Consider the following 17177-nt stretch of genomic DNA (forward strand, 5'->3'; position numbering starts at 1 on the left):
ATGGGTGTGGAGTTGGCAACGTTACTTCTGCTGCAGCAAGCACTGTCCCTGTGGTCCACCAGTGACGCTATGGAGGCCATCAGCGTTCCAAAGGGGTGCGGCCCTTCCGTCAACTCCTTCTACTACAATCTGTGTGACCTGTCTGCAGTGTGGGGCATTGTGGTCGAGGCTTTCGCTGCTGCAGGAGTGGTGACTGCCTTTGTGCTATTGGTCACCCTCATAGCCAGCATGCCTTTTGTGACAGACAAGAAGAGGAAAGCCATGGTGGCCCTGCAAGCCAGCGTCCTGGTCTTCACCCTGGGGCTGTTCGGACTCACTTTCGCCTTCATCGTGGGCCGGGACTTTATCAGTTGCACAGCGCGGCGTTTCCTGTTTGGCGTGCTGTTCGCAGGCTGCCTGTCGTGCCTGGTGATGCACGGCTTGTGGCTGGCCCTGCTGGAGAGGAGCGGCCGGGGCCCCCGGGCCTGGACCCTCTGTCTGGGGGCCCTAGCGCTCTGGTTGGTTGAGGTCATCATCAACACTGAGTGGATGATTATCACCGTGGCCCGATCCCCTGTTATGGCCTCTGCCGTGACAGACGCGTCCTGCAAGATCACCAATCAGGACTTTGTCATGGCTCTGGTCTACGTGATGGCGCTGCTGCTGGCCGTGATCCTGATGGCAGTGCCCACGCTGACGCACAAGCACAAGAGCTGGCGCAGGGACGGGGCCTTCATCCTCGCCACGGGGGTCCTCTCCACAGCCGTCTGGGTGGCCTGGATCGTCATGTACATCCATGGGAACCAGCTGACTGGGGGCCCCAGCTGGGACGACCCCACTCTCGCCATTGCCCTGGTGGTGAACGCCTGGGTGTTCCTGGTCCTCTACACCATACCAGAGATCTGTTTCCTCAGCCAGGAAGACGTGGACCAGGAGCAGCCCAGTGATGGGGACCACGTCTACCCAGCCAGGAGCCTTGTCTACGACAACATCCTGAAGGACCAGAGCCCTGGCCAGCAAAACATGTACATGGAGAACAAGGCCTTCTCAATGGACGAACCCCATACAGGTATAGCACAGTTGGGCCTCAGTTGACATCCCACACTGGTCAGGAATCGAGTTTCCTACTTCAGTGCCTTTTCCTGTCCAACAGTGCTAGTCATGACCTTATCAGCAAGTCACGCAAACATGGCATACGGTGTCCCTCATCCCACATCAACCTGGCATGTTCGATGCTATCTTAAAACCGGCTCATTAAAGTACTCGTGATAAGCCCTCGGATGTAACACATATCGTATTGTTCTATTTTTCCTGCTCACCTTTCCCTTCATTTTGCCAGTATTGACCTGCAAATGTATTTGTTTTACGAATAACAGATCAGTTGGAACAGAAGGGCTATTCTCATTGTCGCTTTCCCTGTCCACGGTTTCCCTCCAGTGCTAGCCTAGATGTACCTGTTGGCTAGAGGGACCTGTGACAGATGTGATGAGGGTGTGAAGGGGTGACCTTTGCCGGCAGACTAAAGAAATAATCCCCCACACACCTTATGTCATTTGTCAGGAGTGTATGTACAGTACATTCATTAGCAACTACAGAAATTGTGTAAGTCTGAAGTTAGAAGTACACTGCTGCATCTTTGACAGTCACTGTAGCTCATAATGAACAGTGCTTGAGCATCCGTCCTCGGTTCATTTTTATGAACTGTTGCCATAGAGACGGGAGTGTGCTCATCGTCTTCAAACAGTGGCAGATGTGCAACCCTAACCATATACAGTGACATTTAAAACCTCCAGCAATAACTACCAGACTGTTTCAGAGCATGGCTGCTACAGGAGTGTAGGCACATAAAGTCTCACATAAAGATAACAATCTTTCTATTGTAAGTAATTGACGGCCCTTTTGTTTCCATTCCCTGCCACCCAGCCCACTCTGGGGTGTCTCCGTACAGTGGTTATAATGGCCGACTACGCGGCTGTGTGTACCAACCCACTGAACTGGCCCTCATCACCAAGAGTCTAGCAAATGTGAGTGGAAGGCTAATGATGGGACAATTCACACTCCAGTGCTTTGACGTCTTGACCCTGAACTAATAAGTCTTTCTGACTGGTGTGTGTGTGTGTGTTTGTTGTTGTCTTGGTTCCCCCTCATTAGAGGGAGCAGTCCCAGGAGACCATCCTGCCAAGGGCCACAGCCCCTCCTCTAAACCAGGGCAGCAGCAGCAGCAGCGCCTTGTCCTGCCCTCCACACCCAGCACTGTCACACGCAGCCAGTGTAAGTAGACGTGACCTCTGACCTCCGCCATATACACCACCACTGACTGAAGATGCATGAATGCCTTTCATGGCCTTGCTAAAAAGTCACTGCTCACACCAATACTGTAGAGTTAGATTACTTTATAAGTAGTTACATTTAGTCATTTAGCAGACGCTCTTATCCAGAGCAACTTACAGTAAGTAGTTGTATATAAGGTACCGGTAATTGGAATTTGTTTTCTTATACAACCCAATAGAAACACACACACACATCATATGCATTTCTTCAGAGGTCAGAGATGAATAACCTTCAGGTGTTGGTTTTCTTGCAGTGCATAAAAGAGCTCACGTTTTAATTCTCCCCCTCAGGGAAACGGTTTGAACAAGAGGCCTCTGTGGTAAACCTGCAGTACTTTGACCCTGTTCCTCTTCAACACCTGTCCACCTCTTTTCTACTCCACTCTGCCTCAAGCTAATGTGTGTGTGTGTGTGTCTGGTGAAGAGGATCTGACCCCTGCTTGAGGGGGCTACTCTCTTGAGAGGCCAATGACCGACAAGATAGCTCTACATTCACAATAAGTGTGGTGGGTTTACAGTCCACTACCCGCAAGTAAAACCATGCACTGACAGAAAGAGATGACCCCAGAGTAACCAACCTAAAGAGACAATCAATCAGCTTGCTACTCAAATGTGAGTCATAGAGAATCGTAAAGGGTTCAGCGTGGGAGCTAGTACACGTTTCAGCCTTCAGTGTCTCGTTGGCCTCCTGTCCAGGCTACCTTAAGGCGTCAATTGTTTCCCCTCTTTGTACTGATGCTGTATTTGACTGGAAAGGGTATTTATGCACACCATGTCCCCCAACCCTCAACTCTGACGTCTGAAATGGAACCTGTCTACGCTGTCATTAACGTAATATCAAAAGTTATTATAATGTATTTGTGTGTTTTCAAATACCACTACTTGTGCAGATAGTCTTCTGTGTGTTTGTATCATCAAATCCACAGGTTAAATTATGTTATTTTTGTTGTTGTGTATTACCTTGTAGGTGTTTTGTGTTTACATGTAAAAACAATGCAATGATTGAGCAAATAGCTATCTGAATGTTATTATATATATATATATATATATTTTCATGTAACCTTATCAAACATTGTAGAAAATTATATGCTTGAATGCATTCACATTCTATGTAAAGAGAACCATTTAACAACAGTCAACAAATAAATCAGGTAAATGTGTATTTAGTTGTTAAATCAATTAATCATAAACTGAAGTAACCAGCATACAAAGTCAGGAAGGGAACATTGCATAAGGAAGGTGTCTGAAGTTGAAAGTAATTTTACTTTTACTGGGGTAAGTATTTACATATGTAGTGATAAGCTTTCAAAGCCTGTGGCCTCCTACAAGTATGCACAATAGTCTGCTGTTGTAATCTGGAGACTTCCTGACTGCTGTAAATGGAAACGTCACAATGCGCTTCTCCATGTACTTTGTATTTAAATGTTGTGTTCCATTTCTCTCATACTTGAAGTATATCCAACATTGACAGCTGCAAAATGAGCATGATTTTTTATTTGTGAGCAGAAAAGTTATTTAGGCGTTCACACATTTAAAACGAGATAATCCACTTTTTCTTATGAAACAAGTGACACAGTGTGGACGAGCAGTAAGCACAGCACTGGTAGTGGCATGCGCAGAGACCAGCCAGCAGCACTGTATGTCCATATATCTGTTACATAAAGAGGCTGAGTGGGCACAGAGAAAGCACTCTCACTTCTGAAAATACGCTTTTGCATGACTGACTATCGATCTGTTTCAAAATGGCAATCTAGTTGGAGTAACTTGCAATGAGCACGTGTTGATGTTTCCCTTGAAATAAGAGCTTGTGCTTAGCAGAAAGGCTGTCCTTGTTTCACCTCCTCAGTGAAACGTACATTTGTTCAGGGGTAATTTACCAGTGAACACTCAGGCACACTCGATAACAATGTTGAGCTTCTGCTGCCTAGCAGCGTACTGGATACCCTCCCAGTCCCACTCTCTCCCACCATCCATGTGCACGTTAAGAGAGACAGAGTGGAAACAGAAAGCATGGTTTTATAATCAACGGATGTTTTTTTTTTTTTTATAGTTAGCAACTAAGGCATGTGAATTGTGAGCTACGCCAATACATGTGAGCTATGCGAGGTAGACTAGACCGTATTGGCCAGAAAGATACCATTTCCTTAGGACAACCGATGGAGAAAAAGAAGGTATAGTTAAGAGTTATTGTTAAACATCTTGAAATCAAGATGTTTCTCAAATCAATGTAAAACAACAGTCATTCTGTGGTGTTAAAACTGATCAACAGCTATAAGGTTCATCCATGTGACTTAACCAATGCTCTTGGCCCGAGCCTAAACAGATTAATCACTTGTATCCAGGAAGAGGGCTGCCATTCAGACAGGAACCAGTCACCTGCCTGAGCCAATTAGAGACTCATTAGCCAGATTGGTTGACAGGATGTCGATCTGTGCCACTGGCTCTGGACAACATCAAAGTCAGTCTGGATTGACTTGAGTTACTTTTGTTGCCAATCATTACCATAGCCTGGTAATGAGCGACATTATTCAGGCAGACCAGTTAGCTTTGGCAAAGGCAGGACTTATGCTTTCCTCAAGGCCAAACATTTGGTGGTGCTTAGGTTCAGATGACATCCTGCCACCACTAAACATCACAGCCACCTGTCCCACTCATTGAGCCCGTCACTATGACAACCTTCCTCAGAGACACACACCTGCAGGACAGTTTGATGATCTAGCTGGTCAAAACAGGACTCATTCTGAATCACAGGGTTCCCATTCGTTTGGACTAATGATTCTATGAGGATCCGTCTTAGGCTTCAGCTGTTTCACTAATTTCCAATACTTCTTCTCTGACTGGAAATATATTTTGTCAGACATTCCCCAGTGTTCTACAACTGGAAACCCTGAGAGTAAAGGAGAAAGGCCTCCAGAGTGGTAAAGTAATAAACGCACATTACAGAACAGTGTTACAGAACAGTGTTACAGAACAGTGTTACAGAATCCGTAACATGAAAAAAGCTAGAAAACCACCAAAAGAGTTGCATTGTTTGGTCTTGAGGCCAATACTTGGACAAAGGGTCCATTCATGGCTGGAGCGAGCGGACGGTCAACCTTTTCAGGATTACTTGGGTAAATAGGCTGTGCCAGGCTCTTGTAAGCTTTTTATATACAAAACGCAGGTGATTTGCTCAGGGGTCTGGGGGCATTAGCCGTCATCGAGATATGACGCGATCATGGTCACAAGTCCAGCTGTCACTGTCTCTGTGGCCACGGTTTCCTGTCTTCAGAGGAGGATTAGCACCTATAATCTATAGTTCAAGGATGGTTTTGCAGGAAGAGCCTTACAATTTGTATACCAACGTAAAAATAATAAGCATTTATTTAAATAATCACCATTTTTCGAACAAGGCTTTCCATAGACATATAAACAATACAAACATAGCTGTGTGTAGGGAATTTGACTGCCATCTAGTGACCATAATCTAGAAATGCCAACATTATTTTGTTTCTTTGGCCCTATATTTGCATGGTGTTCAGTCCAGAGAGCCTTCACAGTAAATGGTAAGGCTTTCAAATTTACGATCGAGTTGCCAGTCCATGTCTCAATAGCTCTTTAGCTACATACAATGAGTCAGACTTTCCACCAGGAGGCAATCTAGACCATTCCACTGTTCCAGTCACCAAAAGACCATTAAGTCTCTGTACACTGGATGGGTATCAGTCATGTGACAAGGCTAGCCCTTGTTCCTGGTTCTGTGTGGTAATGCCGGTGATGTGAGGCTTCAGAGGTTCATGAGCTTGTCCAGGCCAGCAGCCTTGCTTTCCTGCTGCTTCAGTTTCTGCTTCTTGAGGTAACGGTACGCCTCCACCACACGCAGCCTCTCTTCCTCCACGATGCGCTGCCTGGCCATGGAGGGCTTGACCGTAGAGCTTGTGGCTTGGCCCAGTAGGGAGTTCAGCAGCAGAGCCTTGTTGATGCCCTGGGGGTACAATATAGACAAACCTAATTAAAAATTTAAAGTAAACTTTTACATAAGTGTAAGAGGTATGGACAGCAACATTATATGAGGTCCAAGAGTCTTTGTCACTCATTCTCTCTCACACATCCCCCACTTACCTGTCCCTTTAAAGCCGCCTTCTTTGGTTTAACACTCAAAGTTGGTGGGGCCATAGCGACTTCACCAAATTTAACTTTATCTACAGACAAATGAAGAAAAAAAAATAATCTGACAATGACAACAGGAATTGTACTGCTCAACACAACATCATGATTTCCACAGTACATACCAATGAGCTTATCGTTTTCCATCTTATCTTCTCGTCTGTCCAGCTTCTTTTTATGCAGCCTCTGAAGCCGAGACTTATTATACCTGCAGATCATATTTTAGATGATCAAAAGCTGCTTCTTTTTTTGTTGTTGAAAATCTGTGTATAGCATGACGACACCACTTACTCTTTCTTTTTTTCTGACTTCTGGTTTTCTTCAGGCTCCTCCTGGTCCTCCACCAGCTCAGGTTGTCTCTCAACTTGGTTCTTGGTGAGGAAAAGGACATGCTGAGTCTCGCTGTTCATGCGTTGAACGTATGATTTCTCTGACTCCTTCTTTCTTCTACGAAAATGCGGGACAGGGATGTCCTCAACCTGGGTCTCTGCTTTCATCTTAGGTTTGGGAGTAATGACTATTAGGTAGAAGAAGATAAATCAGACACCAGGCACACAAAATAGCCTACATGGAACACAATATGTTTGTTATTATATTGTTAAATGCTGACATCTAACGTTTCTGACCTTTTTTAATCTTTTCGGTCGGCTTAGGCTTTGGTCTTTTTCCCTTTTTCATTCTTTCTTTACTTTTCATAATTTCACGGAGACGAAATGGGATTTGCTGGAGATGTTCGTCTTGTTTTGGCCGCTCATCTCGCTTTGGCTTCTTACTGCACACAGAAATGCACAAAATGACAAAATCATTCAGAAATCATCCAGATGTATCATACCTCAAACATCGAGTAACCATAGAGTATGGTACACTGTAGTTATCAACTACAACAACCATACACTATCGACTATTAGCATGCTAGCTAGCTGGCTAGCTAAGTAAGTAGCTTGAAATCGTCTGTCGAATTTGTCTGCTGTCGAAAGCAAACTCGTTTTATACAGTACCTAACATGTGGTCCGGTTTTGCCGCCTCGTTTTAACGTCTCACTGGATTCCGTCTGTTTACGCTTTCCCATGTTGTTTTCTGATATCGGGGGCTAATATTTTGAAAACAGCAAACCACATGGGTGTACATGGACCATCAACTCTGACCCCTCACCCTCAACCTCTGAGGTTCAGCCAACCAGCACTTGACGACTGAAAAAGCGAACTATTCCCTGCTTTTACCATGTGCCACCGCAAGATGGCGTAAATGGTCTGTTTGCCTCTACAAGACAATAATAATAAAAAAAATCCCCCTCGAATATGTTTTCTGATAGATCTGTAAACTGGACACATTTACTTAAAACTGTAAGATTGTTTTTTTTTTTGGGGGGGGGGGGCGGGGTGTTTTAGTCAGATATAGTTTAGCCCTTGAGTGTAGCCTACTGTGTGCTTTATCAGCAACATTGCAAAGGCGTTGCAGGAGCTGATGCTGATGTGGTAGTGTTAGGGCAGTGGAGAGATGAGCAGGGCTCAGTTTCCCTGCTCTCACATGTCAGTGAGGCGTGGGGATCATGATAGAGCCAGTGGACTGAGTACTGGCACACGTGTTATGGCACCTGTATGCCCATGGGTCTGGTCTGGTGTCCCTGTATCTTCATAATGGCTTCATAGTGGAAACCCTGGAACTCATGCTAGATTCATTGCATTTTATTAGCACACTTCTGCAACTCTGTAGATGTTGCAGAAATGGTTATCCTCGGCTCATAACCATTTCTGCAACAGGTTGAAAGAAATAACTTTGTGTTAGCATGTTTGTTTTCTGCCTGTGTGTTTGTGTGTCTTACAGTGTGTGCCCCTGACTATTGTATGTCTCAGATTACAGAGGGGATCTGTAATCCATGAGATAAAAGGTGCAGGTACTGTAGAAGGGGATTACTACATATGCGTAATGTACTCAATCTGCGAGACTGCTGATGAGAAGAGAATAAGGTTTAGTGTTTCCCACATTACATCCCCACAGAACGGTGGTGTTCCCCAGAGCAGAAATATATGCATGACTGTGTTCTCCCAGGATCGGGGTCCAGTGTGGGGAAAGGATTCAATCATTTTTCTACACCTGATGGGAGAAGAATGGTAATTCTGGGATGTTTTCCCTCAGTTTTTCCAGAAATAACACCGGACAAACCTTGTGTAGTGCAGAAGCTGTCCTGGCCTCTGAGGCAACTATAGATAGATGAATCTCTGCTATTGCAATATACATTGTTTACAATTGTGTTCTTGCCCTATTTTGATTTGTTGTCTTTCGATTCATTCTGTTGTCGTTGTGGAGAAGGATGCGGTCGGACCAGAAACGAGGGACATTGCATAATGTTGGGCCTCTGACATAAAAGAGGAGGATCATCTCTCTCTAAAAGAGCTTATACCCACCTACGCCTCTCGCTCGGCTCTCTCTCTTCAGATCTCCTCCCACGACAGAGGGGGTCACACGGCCGGTGCGCTTTACTGGTAACGCCCTGGCAGCACATTTTCAGGCCCTGTCATAATCCCTTTGACGTTTCGGGAGTATAAGAGGCCCCCTGGACGCCCTATTCATTTCGAAGGCAAACCTGGTTGTGACAGTCTCAACTGAGAGCTACCACAGCTGGTAAGTACTGAGCACCGAGGCCAAGATGAGGACAGGGATGGGATGCAATTACTTGGGTTGTTGTTGACCATTGAACATTTTAGAAAAGTTATGAGATGATGAGATGACATGCCTTTACATTGCTTTTGTATTGTTTCAAGAGAACACACAAAGTAACTCAGCAGGGAGGATGTTAGGTCACATGATTGGTCAAATCTCAATCAATCAATCAATCCATTAAATGGTCTCAGTTTTCATTTTTTTCAGAATCACTTTTTTTTTTTTTACTGTTGGATGTGATTGGCCAGAGGCGATGAGGTGTTATCTTTCTGCAACTTCAGCATGTCCTGGCATTAATCAGATTATCAAGGGTGCTCTGTGGCTTCCTAGCAGTGTGGAAGGCTATTCATTTATTTGAACAAGGGATTATGATGCCTCCTTAGTGACAGGGGGAGAATATATATCTCAGTGGGGCGATTCATCTGAGATCATTGTTTCAGGTGCATGTCATTTGATGGGACAGTTTGAATGGTAGAAATTAGACAAGGGATGAACATTTGTGACAATGAGTCATGTCTGTCTGTATGATATAATACGCTTGTTTATCTAACACATGAATTACAAATCTTCTGTTCTTTGTTTCATCAGAGTGACCAAACCCGCAGACAAATACGTCTCAGCATTCTCAGCAGACCACCTTCCAGTAAAACAGAAGGATGAATCTGGAGGTAGCCCAACCTGATGTGAAGTCTGGAAACAAGACAGCAACCAGGGCTACTGCCCCTGGCTCTCCTCGCAAGGGACCCCCTAAATTCAAGCAAAGGAACACCCGCCAGTTTAAAAGCAAGCCCCCCAAGCGGGGTGTCATTGGGTGAGAACCTCATTTGTCTACAGTCCAGACTGTGGTTCACTGGAGGCATTGTGGCTAATTCAATGTGGTGGTTAAACTGTCAACTTCTGAGGAAAATTGCAAATGCTATTACTGACAGTTTTTTTCCCCATGATGCTCAAAGTTTGTTCTGTTTGTTATTCACAGATTTGGAGATGATATTCCTGGCATGGAGGGTCTTGGCACTGGTAAATATATATATTTTTTTTCTTCCAGGGACGTCACCAATATCCTTAACTAATAGATTCAAAAATGCATTGATAATTGGTGCGTGATTCCTTCTTCCTATTCCCTTCAACAGACATCACGGTCATCTGCCCCTGGGAGGCCTACAGTCATCTGGAACTTCATGAATTAGCTCAGTATGGCATCATCTAAGCTTATAGCCATGGCATCAACTTCAGAATTCCTGTTTCTGGCAAGTGGTTCTATTTATTGAAGTCTGTCAAAAGTCAACACACTCAAAACCAATGTACTCCTCTTGGTCATTGTTTTGACTGAATTTGAAGATATCGAGGTTGACATTCTCCTCTCGTGTAGTATCATTTGAGGTTTTCTAATTTGAATTTCTCTCTGCCAAGTCATACTGTTTCAGTAACAAACTAGCCAATCATATTTTACTCTTTAACATTCTCCCTCTCACTCCCTCGTCACCTTCTGCAGGATCCGAATGACAATCTAGCTGTTCAACTTTTTCTAATTTTGTAGTTAATTTCCTCACTTTGTCATGTAAAGTGAACAACAGACATGTTACCTGCTCAGGGAGAACCCTTTCGTCTTTCCCAACTTCCAACAGTTCCTCTTTCCTTCCTGCTCAGTGAGCCACTATGTAGCCCTTATACCTGCTTGAACCACCTTGTTCGGAATACTACTGTAATGTCTCCTATTTTCTCATCTTCTATACCAATGCATACTGTTCTATTCCTGTACTCTTTTATACTGTAGTTATAGTTTCCTACTCATTCTCAAGCTGCCATTTTGATACACCATTTCCAGATTTAAGTGCTGAGTGTATGTTTAGTGGAGGAGTATGTGGAACTGTAACTGAGAGCAGCTCTGGGTGCTGATGAGCTTGGCTCATGTTACTGGCCTTAAAGTACTAATTGTGGGAACTTTGTAGGGAATTTTGTACATAATCAACTGCATTGGATTGGTTTGAACATACTCAGAATAAAGCTTGAGAATAATTTTTTACCGTAAGTACACCTTAGTCTTGTTTTGTGTTGATTCATCATATTGCTTTTGGTTGCAAAAAAAATATTTAAAAAACGTAGTAAGTACACAGAACTGGTATGTAAAAAATATACTTTTCACACACTGATATGCTTTCCACTTGCAATCTAATCAATGAAACAAACCAAGGAAAAATCGAACAAATTGAATGTTCGAGGCAGTTGATTCCAGTCGTTTTATGAACAAACAAAATCACACTTAGACATATTGTAGGTCATTCCAAATGGATGATGTCAGACCGTAGCACCAGATGTGAGTCACAAAACAACACTATCCAAGCATAAATAACATTAGATATTCTTCTAAATTCAGCACATCTGATTCCGTGCAACGACACATAGATATTCCAACGCAGCTCCCATCAATGTCCATTGACCGATTACTCCCGCATGCCACGTGAAGGGGTTCGAATGTAGAGACCAACTATCCACGGGTAGAAGCAGGCCTCATTGACGGCAACATGAGTCTAATGTTGTGAAGCAGCCCGTCAGACTTTCAGCTGCTCTGCCCTAGCCTTGCTCCAGTGGATGCTGTCCAGCAGGCGTGTTGTGATTAAAAGAGTCAGGATCTGGACGCCCAGGATGACGGTGGCCACCACCCCGATCACCCCTGTGTGCTGCTCCACCCAGCGGGAGATGCCCCCCAGGCAGCCCCCTAGGAAGATGACGCTCTGGGCAGAGAACTCTCCCAGCTGCTGGGCCCCCACGCCACACTGGGAGTTCCACACCGTGCCGTTCTCCAGGGGGTCCACGCAGCAGGTGGCAGGAACCCCACAGGCCAGCACACCTGGGGAGGAGCAATTGTAGTACCTGGACAGAATGTGTTCCATTGTTTTTAGGTTACTCTGGGCCGTGTAAGCAATATATAAACAATTTTGAATCTTGATGATAGAAAATGACGACATTCAAGAAAAAACTTGACATACATATTTTTTTACTAAGGCATACTATTCCAAAAGTATGAATAGGTGGTCTTATACGGTCTTATAAAACGTTGAAACTGCAAAAAAATGAGTTGCAAAACAGAGTTATGTAACATGCTGTGCCATATGTGATTAGCCAGCACATACTGCAGTGCATACTGTTAAAAACTGGGCCATTTGTGCTCTGTCGGACAATAGTCCTCGACCAGCCTACTCACATGTTGATCTCCCAGTCACGGTAGTTGTCAGCCCCACAGCACTGCAGGCCAATCTGGATCTCATCCGTGATGAACCTCAGGTCCAGGTCATCCTGGTAGCGGGCCATGGCTGAGAGCATCCCAGTGCGCAGGAAGCCCCCGATCTGCTCCTGCAGGCTGTAGGCCATGATGGCCACCAGGACCTGGGCTGTGACCAACACCAGCACACCGGCAGAAAAGACCCTGAGCAGGCAGCAGTTCTCCCTCAGGGCCCCCACACAGCCTGAGAGGCAGAGGACGGAGAGCACAAACCCCACAGTCACAAACAGCAGCATCGGGTCGGTGCCTATGCTGCCGATCTTCTCCTGGGCGAGGGACTCTTTGTTGACGAGGCCCCAGAGCCCGAGGACCAGGACCACCAGGCCCAGCACGGTGAACAGCAGGTTGCTGATGAAGAGGAGGTATTTGAGGATGTAGTCCGTGCTGGAGTAGTGGCGACGCGGCCGGACTACCCTGGTTCCCCCGGAGGCCTCTGTGGCCTGCTTGTGACCATCAGAGATCTGCTGTGAAGCCTCCTGATCCAAACTGCCCTCAGTCCCAGCATGCACCGCTGCTTCAGCTCCCTCTTTATCGGAATCTGCCTTCGGATGAGAAAATGGAGTCAGTACTGAAAAAACTCCGCTTTGACACAAACGGATATGTTAACTGTAATTCTTAACGTGTGAAATGTTTTTAACTCAAGCCACATACAAATTTACTCACACTAATGTAGAAACAAACTAAACCTTTCTTGACAAACTGTCACTGACATATTCTGTAGATTTGGAAGTCAACTACCTATCGGTCACTGTACCTTTGGTATTAGTGGGCTGGTCTCATTCGGAGTGGTTTCTCTCCTGAACCAGGGGAAAGGAAAACTTCTCATCAACTGGAACCTCCTCATCTTCCCCAGTGCCGGGAAAGACTGTCCTCTCAGCTGCTCAGAAGGCTCCAGCCACAGGAGTAGGAAAGTAACACGAAAGAGAACAGTAGGGGCGAGTGTGGGAGTGTGTGCGAATGAGTGAGAGTGTAAGAGCGAGACAGAGAGAGAGAGAGAGAGAGAGAGAGAGAGAGAGCGAGAGAGAGAGAGAGAAAGACAGACAGAGAGAGAGAGAGAGAGAGAGAGAGAGAGAGAGAGAGAGAGAGAGAGAGAGAGAGAGAGAGAGAGACAGACAGACAGACAGACAGAGAGAGAGAGTGAGAGTGTAAGAGAGAGGTGGGGAGGGGGGGGAGATCAGGGCAACTATGCAGGGAACGGCTCAGGGCTACTTGTCTTGGGATTCCAGCATCATGTGAGAGTCACAGTGCTGGGATTATGGAGTGATCAGAGCATGGCTGACTGAATGACTGAGGAGGAAGAGACGCAAGAAGAACAGAACCTCCTCAGATCAACAACCATGTGATGATCAAGCAGTGAGACGACGTCATGCAAAACAGTGGAAGAAATGATGTCCTGCATGTGATGTTAAAAAGGTGTTAATAGAACACAATTCAATTAAATAAAAAAGTGTCAAAAAAGCAATGAAGACATTGATACAACATTTGAACATAAAACTTTTTTTTTGTATTTGATTTTAAGACTGCATAGGTTCATTGTAGTTTATTTTTACTGTCTTTGTATTCATAAAAATAAAAACAACTTGGCAAATCTAAACTCAATCCATTCAGTGAGTCTGCTGTATGCATATGAGCTCTGGGCCAGGCTGGGTGAAATGGTTAATGTTTAGCACCTGTTCTTTTGCAGTGTCATCCAAAAATCATAAAACTCAGAAGCTTCTGAAAGCACGCCCAGCAGATATCTCCTCCAAGCGGCCATACTCTGGCGAGGGTAAGTGCTTGACTTACCTCCACCCTTTAAAAGACAAACATTGACTCTCTAAATTATTTCAATGATAGACATTTAACAATAAAGTTGTTATTACTTTTCATGTTCATAGCTTGGCTACCAGCTGCATGGCTTGGCTGCAATCCTATCCTTCTCCAGCAGAGGGACTTTAGGCCTGCCAGCCTGCTGTGATTTTTAACAATTGAGTTCAGCCAATTCTGAGGGTGTATTGGCATGTATATGCAAATGAATTTAGAATTTGCAGTGTCAAAGTGACAATTCAGGAAACAACAATGAAAGCGAGTTTCTTGTCCTTCTTTGAGGAGAATGGTCCGTAAAAATACAACAGCAATCATTATTACATCACTCAAATGACTTTAGTGATACTTTAAAACATGACGTGCTTTTCAATTTTCAGATCTAGACCATTATGGTGTTCATCATAGAGCCTGACGCTTTCTTAGAATACTGTGAGTTACATTCGCATGAAACTTAAAACAGATTTTGCCAGCTATTAACTCACGCTGACGTGTCATCCATCTTGGGATCACTGGCTTGGCTCAGGCCTGCTTGACGGCTTGGCCTTGTCAGTAGATGGCGGACCAGGTGCACCTGCTGGTTTAGGGGGCCCAGGCAGTCCTCTGTTTTACTTGGCCTTCCTTAAAGATTCTCCAGGGTAGTAGTTCAGCACAATGGGTATCCCAACAATCGCTTATGCAGACTTTCCAGAACCTCGGACATGATTTGACTGTCTACAGCCAACCACATACCTCACCTGTCAGTGCCAGTCTCCTGGAGCCCAAACAGAAGACTTTACTCTCCAAATGAGAGTGTCGTTGGTGAGAAGAAGCTGCTCAACTGACTCCAAAAACGTCATCCAAAGTTAGAATTACAACTAATTTCCATAGAAAATAGGAACGTGTTTTTCCACTTCAATCCCTGCAGGAGAAGTCCTGGAGGGGAGCAGCCAAATCTTAATCCACATGTTGATATTTCATTGAAGACTCAACTGAAGAGATTCCTCATTGTTTACATGTGTGCATATACAGGACGTGTACCCACTCAACTAAACACTATACTGAACGTTTTTGCATAATTCCTGTAAAGTGATCTCATTACATTCCTCATGGTCAAACAGTAGTCTGTGACACCACCAAATGTCTGCAGGCAGCACATACCGTGTGACCGATGTGTTTGGTGCCGCTGTCTCATAGAAACAGTGAACAGCTTATCACCTCTAACTACAGCTAGCCGTCCACAACAGCCAACTCTGCAGACGGGTACATAAACCACGAAACCTTTACGAGTGGAGCGCTGTGAGAGAGCCTTCCAAGCTTGTTAATTTTTTTTTATGACTTGCTCCACACTGGCTTCACTACTGATATCACATTCTCCGAGGCACACATCAGTTCCTATGCTTCTCTTATTGAAAGGTGAAAAGAGTCACGGAGACAGATGGAGGACTGCAAGTGGTGAGCATCAATCTGTTGGTCATTATTCCACCTGTCTTCCGTTCTGGAACAGCGCGAGGAGGATGAGGGGCCTTCATGTGCGGGGGTTCAAGGCCTGGGAACACTCCATCCAGCAGACTTTCTTATCGTACAGTATTTCTACTCCACCTCTCCATGTGAAGAACGCTTGTTTCCTGTTTCCATCGCATGGACCCAAACACACAAAAAGGCCATGGCTGCTTCTTGGACATAAAAACACAAAATTAGTTTTTATCAGTTTTCGGGGAGAGAAAATGCTGCACAACATTAATGCAGTCCAACATGGAGGCAGTTGGTGTCATCTCTGATTGGGATGACTGATCCCAGACAGAAAATTTGATTGGAAATAATAAGTTTAGTTTAAGGTTAGTTCCATAATGTATTGGATTAGCCTGTTTGATGGCATCAGACAGGCTAGAGGTGCTGGCTGAGGGGAATACTTTCCATATGAAACCTCTTTTCACAGGTCTGATATAACCATCATCCAGCAGAGGTTTTGCAGTATGTCAACAACCAGCAGTGTGCGAGACAGTAAGGTGAAAAACAGAGAGAGAGAAAGGGAAAGGAAGAGGTGGAGGAAGATGGAATGGAAGCCAGGGAGAGGGAGATGGAGAGAAAGACAAGAATTGAAGGAGAAGGAGAGAATGACAAAGACAGAGTTATGAGAGACTGAGATGTGGGCGATTCCATGCTGTATCCATACAATTCTTATCCTTGATATCCTGTTATACTTCTCAGGCACATTGTTTTGGATCAAAGTGACTGCTAAATGGCTGAGATGTCAGATAGGAAAAAGGCAAATATTTGTCACTTTGCGCCAGTGAGAGCGAGTAAGGCTGGCTCTCATTCCTTCCCTGTGCAGGATGACCTCATACTGCTAATAGGAGGGCCTATGATTGAGACTACGGTGGACCAGAGCTGATTCTCACATGTGCTTATGGAACTATGAAGAATGCAATGACATCGACTGGTTGCCTTGGCCAGTGTATGTTTCCTCACATTGAAACTGTTCGATTAAAGCAGACAGACGAGTGACGTGTTCTGTATCAATGAACAGGTCATCTGGGTTGGTTTGTCCTGGAGGGTGACGTGACTCTTTAGGTTTTCAGCCAAATGCCTCCGCTGCAAACATTACAGTTTGAGGTTGATTACCACGGTGACTCTCTCTCTCTCTCTCTCTCTCTCTCTCTCTCTCTCTCTCTCTCTCTCTCTCTCTCTCTCTCTCTCTCTCTCTCTCTCTCTATGTCTCTCTGTCTCTCTCTCTCTCTCTCTCTCTCTCTCTCTCTCTCTCTCTCTCTCTGTCTCTCTCTCTCTCTCTCTCTCTCTCTCTCTCTCTCTCTCTATGTCTCTCTGTCTCTCTCTCTCGCTCTCTTTATCTCTCTCTCTCTTTGTATTTATTTTTAATTTACTCTATGCACAGATGTATGTGGTTGCTGACAAAATAGATTCCCGGATCCCCATCCCTCTTTTTTCCACATCTCTCTGTCACCCGGTATGTAAATCTTTCCCGTGGTATTCCAATGCTA

At 44.9% G+C, this 17177-nt stretch overlaps 4 protein-coding genes across 4 annotated transcripts; 2 read left to right on the top strand and 2 right to left on the bottom strand.

The window, feature by feature from the left end:
• Positions 1–2633, top strand: LOC146253262 (G-protein coupled receptor family C group 5 member C-like). The gene is made up of 4 exons (XM_084678487.1): positions 1–1048; positions 1903–2003; positions 2131–2250; positions 2601–2633. The coding sequence occupies exons 1-4, from the start codon at positions 1–3 to the stop codon at positions 2631–2633; spliced, it is 1302 nt and encodes a 433-aa protein (XP_084534613.1).
• A 3021-nt stretch (positions 2634–5654) lies between these two features.
• ccdc137 (coiled-coil domain containing 137) lies at positions 5655–7623 on the bottom strand. The gene is made up of 6 exons (XM_084676581.1): positions 7454–7623; positions 7082–7227; positions 6747–6972; positions 6581–6663; positions 6411–6490; positions 5655–6273 (listed from the first exon to the last, which is right to left on the bottom strand). Exons 1-6 carry the CDS (start codon positions 7522–7524, stop codon positions 6076–6078), a joined length of 804 nt encoding a protein of 267 aa, XP_084532707.1. The 5' UTR covers positions 7525–7623; the 3' UTR covers positions 5655–6075.
• A 1297-nt stretch (positions 7624–8920) lies between these two features.
• On the top strand, positions 8921–11074 carry LOC146253264 (retinal cone rhodopsin-sensitive cGMP 3',5'-cyclic phosphodiesterase subunit gamma-like). Its single transcript, XM_084677744.1, has 4 exons — positions 8921–9077; positions 9705–9927; positions 10093–10133; positions 10247–11074. Exons 2-4 carry the CDS (start codon positions 9773–9775, stop codon positions 10321–10323), a joined length of 273 nt encoding a protein of 90 aa, XP_084533870.1. The 5' UTR covers positions 8921–9077; positions 9705–9772; the 3' UTR covers positions 10324–11074.
• Positions 11075–11352: 278 nt separating this feature from the next.
• Positions 11353–13240, bottom strand: tspan10 (tetraspanin 10). Its single transcript, XM_084676826.1, has 3 exons — positions 13151–13240; positions 12319–12938; positions 11353–11987 (listed from the first exon to the last, which is right to left on the bottom strand). The coding sequence occupies exons 1-3, from the start codon at positions 13238–13240 to the stop codon at positions 11666–11668; spliced, it is 1032 nt and encodes a 343-aa protein (XP_084532952.1). The 3' UTR covers positions 11353–11665.
• Between the last annotated feature and the right edge of the window lie 3937 nt (positions 13241–17177).

This window comes from Hypomesus nipponensis, chromosome 17, assembly GCF_054491055.1.
Source record: "Hypomesus nipponensis isolate SF chromosome 17, ASM5449105v1, whole genome shotgun sequence".
Classification (NCBI taxonomy): domain Eukaryota; kingdom Metazoa; phylum Chordata; class Actinopteri; order Osmeriformes; family Osmeridae; genus Hypomesus; species Hypomesus nipponensis.

What these genes read in the sequence shown, in the direction of transcription:
- tspan10 (XM_084676826.1), bottom strand. Translation starts at nt 13,240, where the DNA reads ATGAGGAGGTTCCAGTTGATGAGAAGTTTTCCTTTCCCCTGGTTCAGG. An exon ending in CCAGCCCACTAATACCAAAG is followed by an intron (nt 12,939 to 13,150) that starts GTACAGTGACCG and finishes TCTCATCCGAAG; the next exon opens with GCAGATTCCGATAAAGAGGG. An exon ending in CGTGACTGGGAGATCAACAT is followed by an intron (nt 11,988 to 12,318) that starts GTGAGTAGGCTG and finishes CATTCTGTCCAG; the next exon opens with GTACTACAATTGCTCCTCCC.
- LOC146253262 (XM_084678487.1), top strand. Translation starts at nt 1, where the DNA reads ATGGGTGTGGAGTTGGCAACGTTACTTCTGCTGCAGCAAGCACTGTCC. An exon ending in AATGGACGAACCCCATACAG is followed by an intron (nt 1,049 to 1,902) that starts GTATAGCACAGT and finishes CCTGCCACCCAG; the next exon opens with CCCACTCTGGGGTGTCTCCG. An exon ending in CACTGTCACACGCAGCCAGT is followed by an intron (nt 2,251 to 2,600) that starts GTAAGTAGACGT and finishes TCTCCCCCTCAG; the next exon opens with GGAAACGGTTTGAACAAGAG.
- ccdc137 (XM_084676581.1), bottom strand. Translation starts at nt 7,524, where the DNA reads ATGGGAAAGCGTAAACAGACGGAATCCAGTGAGACGTTAAAACGAGGC. An exon ending in AAGTCAGAAAAAAAGAAAGA is followed by an intron (nt 6,664 to 6,746) that starts GTAAGTGGTGTC and finishes TATGATCTGCAG; the next exon opens with GTATAATAAGTCTCGGCTTC. An exon ending in GGAAAACGATAAGCTCATTG is followed by an intron (nt 6,491 to 6,580) that starts GTATGTACTGTG and finishes ATTTGTCTGTAG; the next exon opens with ATAAAGTTAAATTTGGTGAA.
- LOC146253264 (XM_084677744.1), top strand. Translation starts at nt 9,773, where the DNA reads ATGAATCTGGAGGTAGCCCAACCTGATGTGAAGTCTGGAAACAAGACA. An exon ending in CCCAAGCGGGGTGTCATTGG is followed by an intron (nt 9,928 to 10,092) that starts GTGAGAACCTCA and finishes TGTTATTCACAG; the next exon opens with ATTTGGAGATGATATTCCTG. An exon ending in CATGGAGGGTCTTGGCACTG is followed by an intron (nt 10,134 to 10,246) that starts GTAAATATATAT and finishes TCCCTTCAACAG; the next exon opens with ACATCACGGTCATCTGCCCC.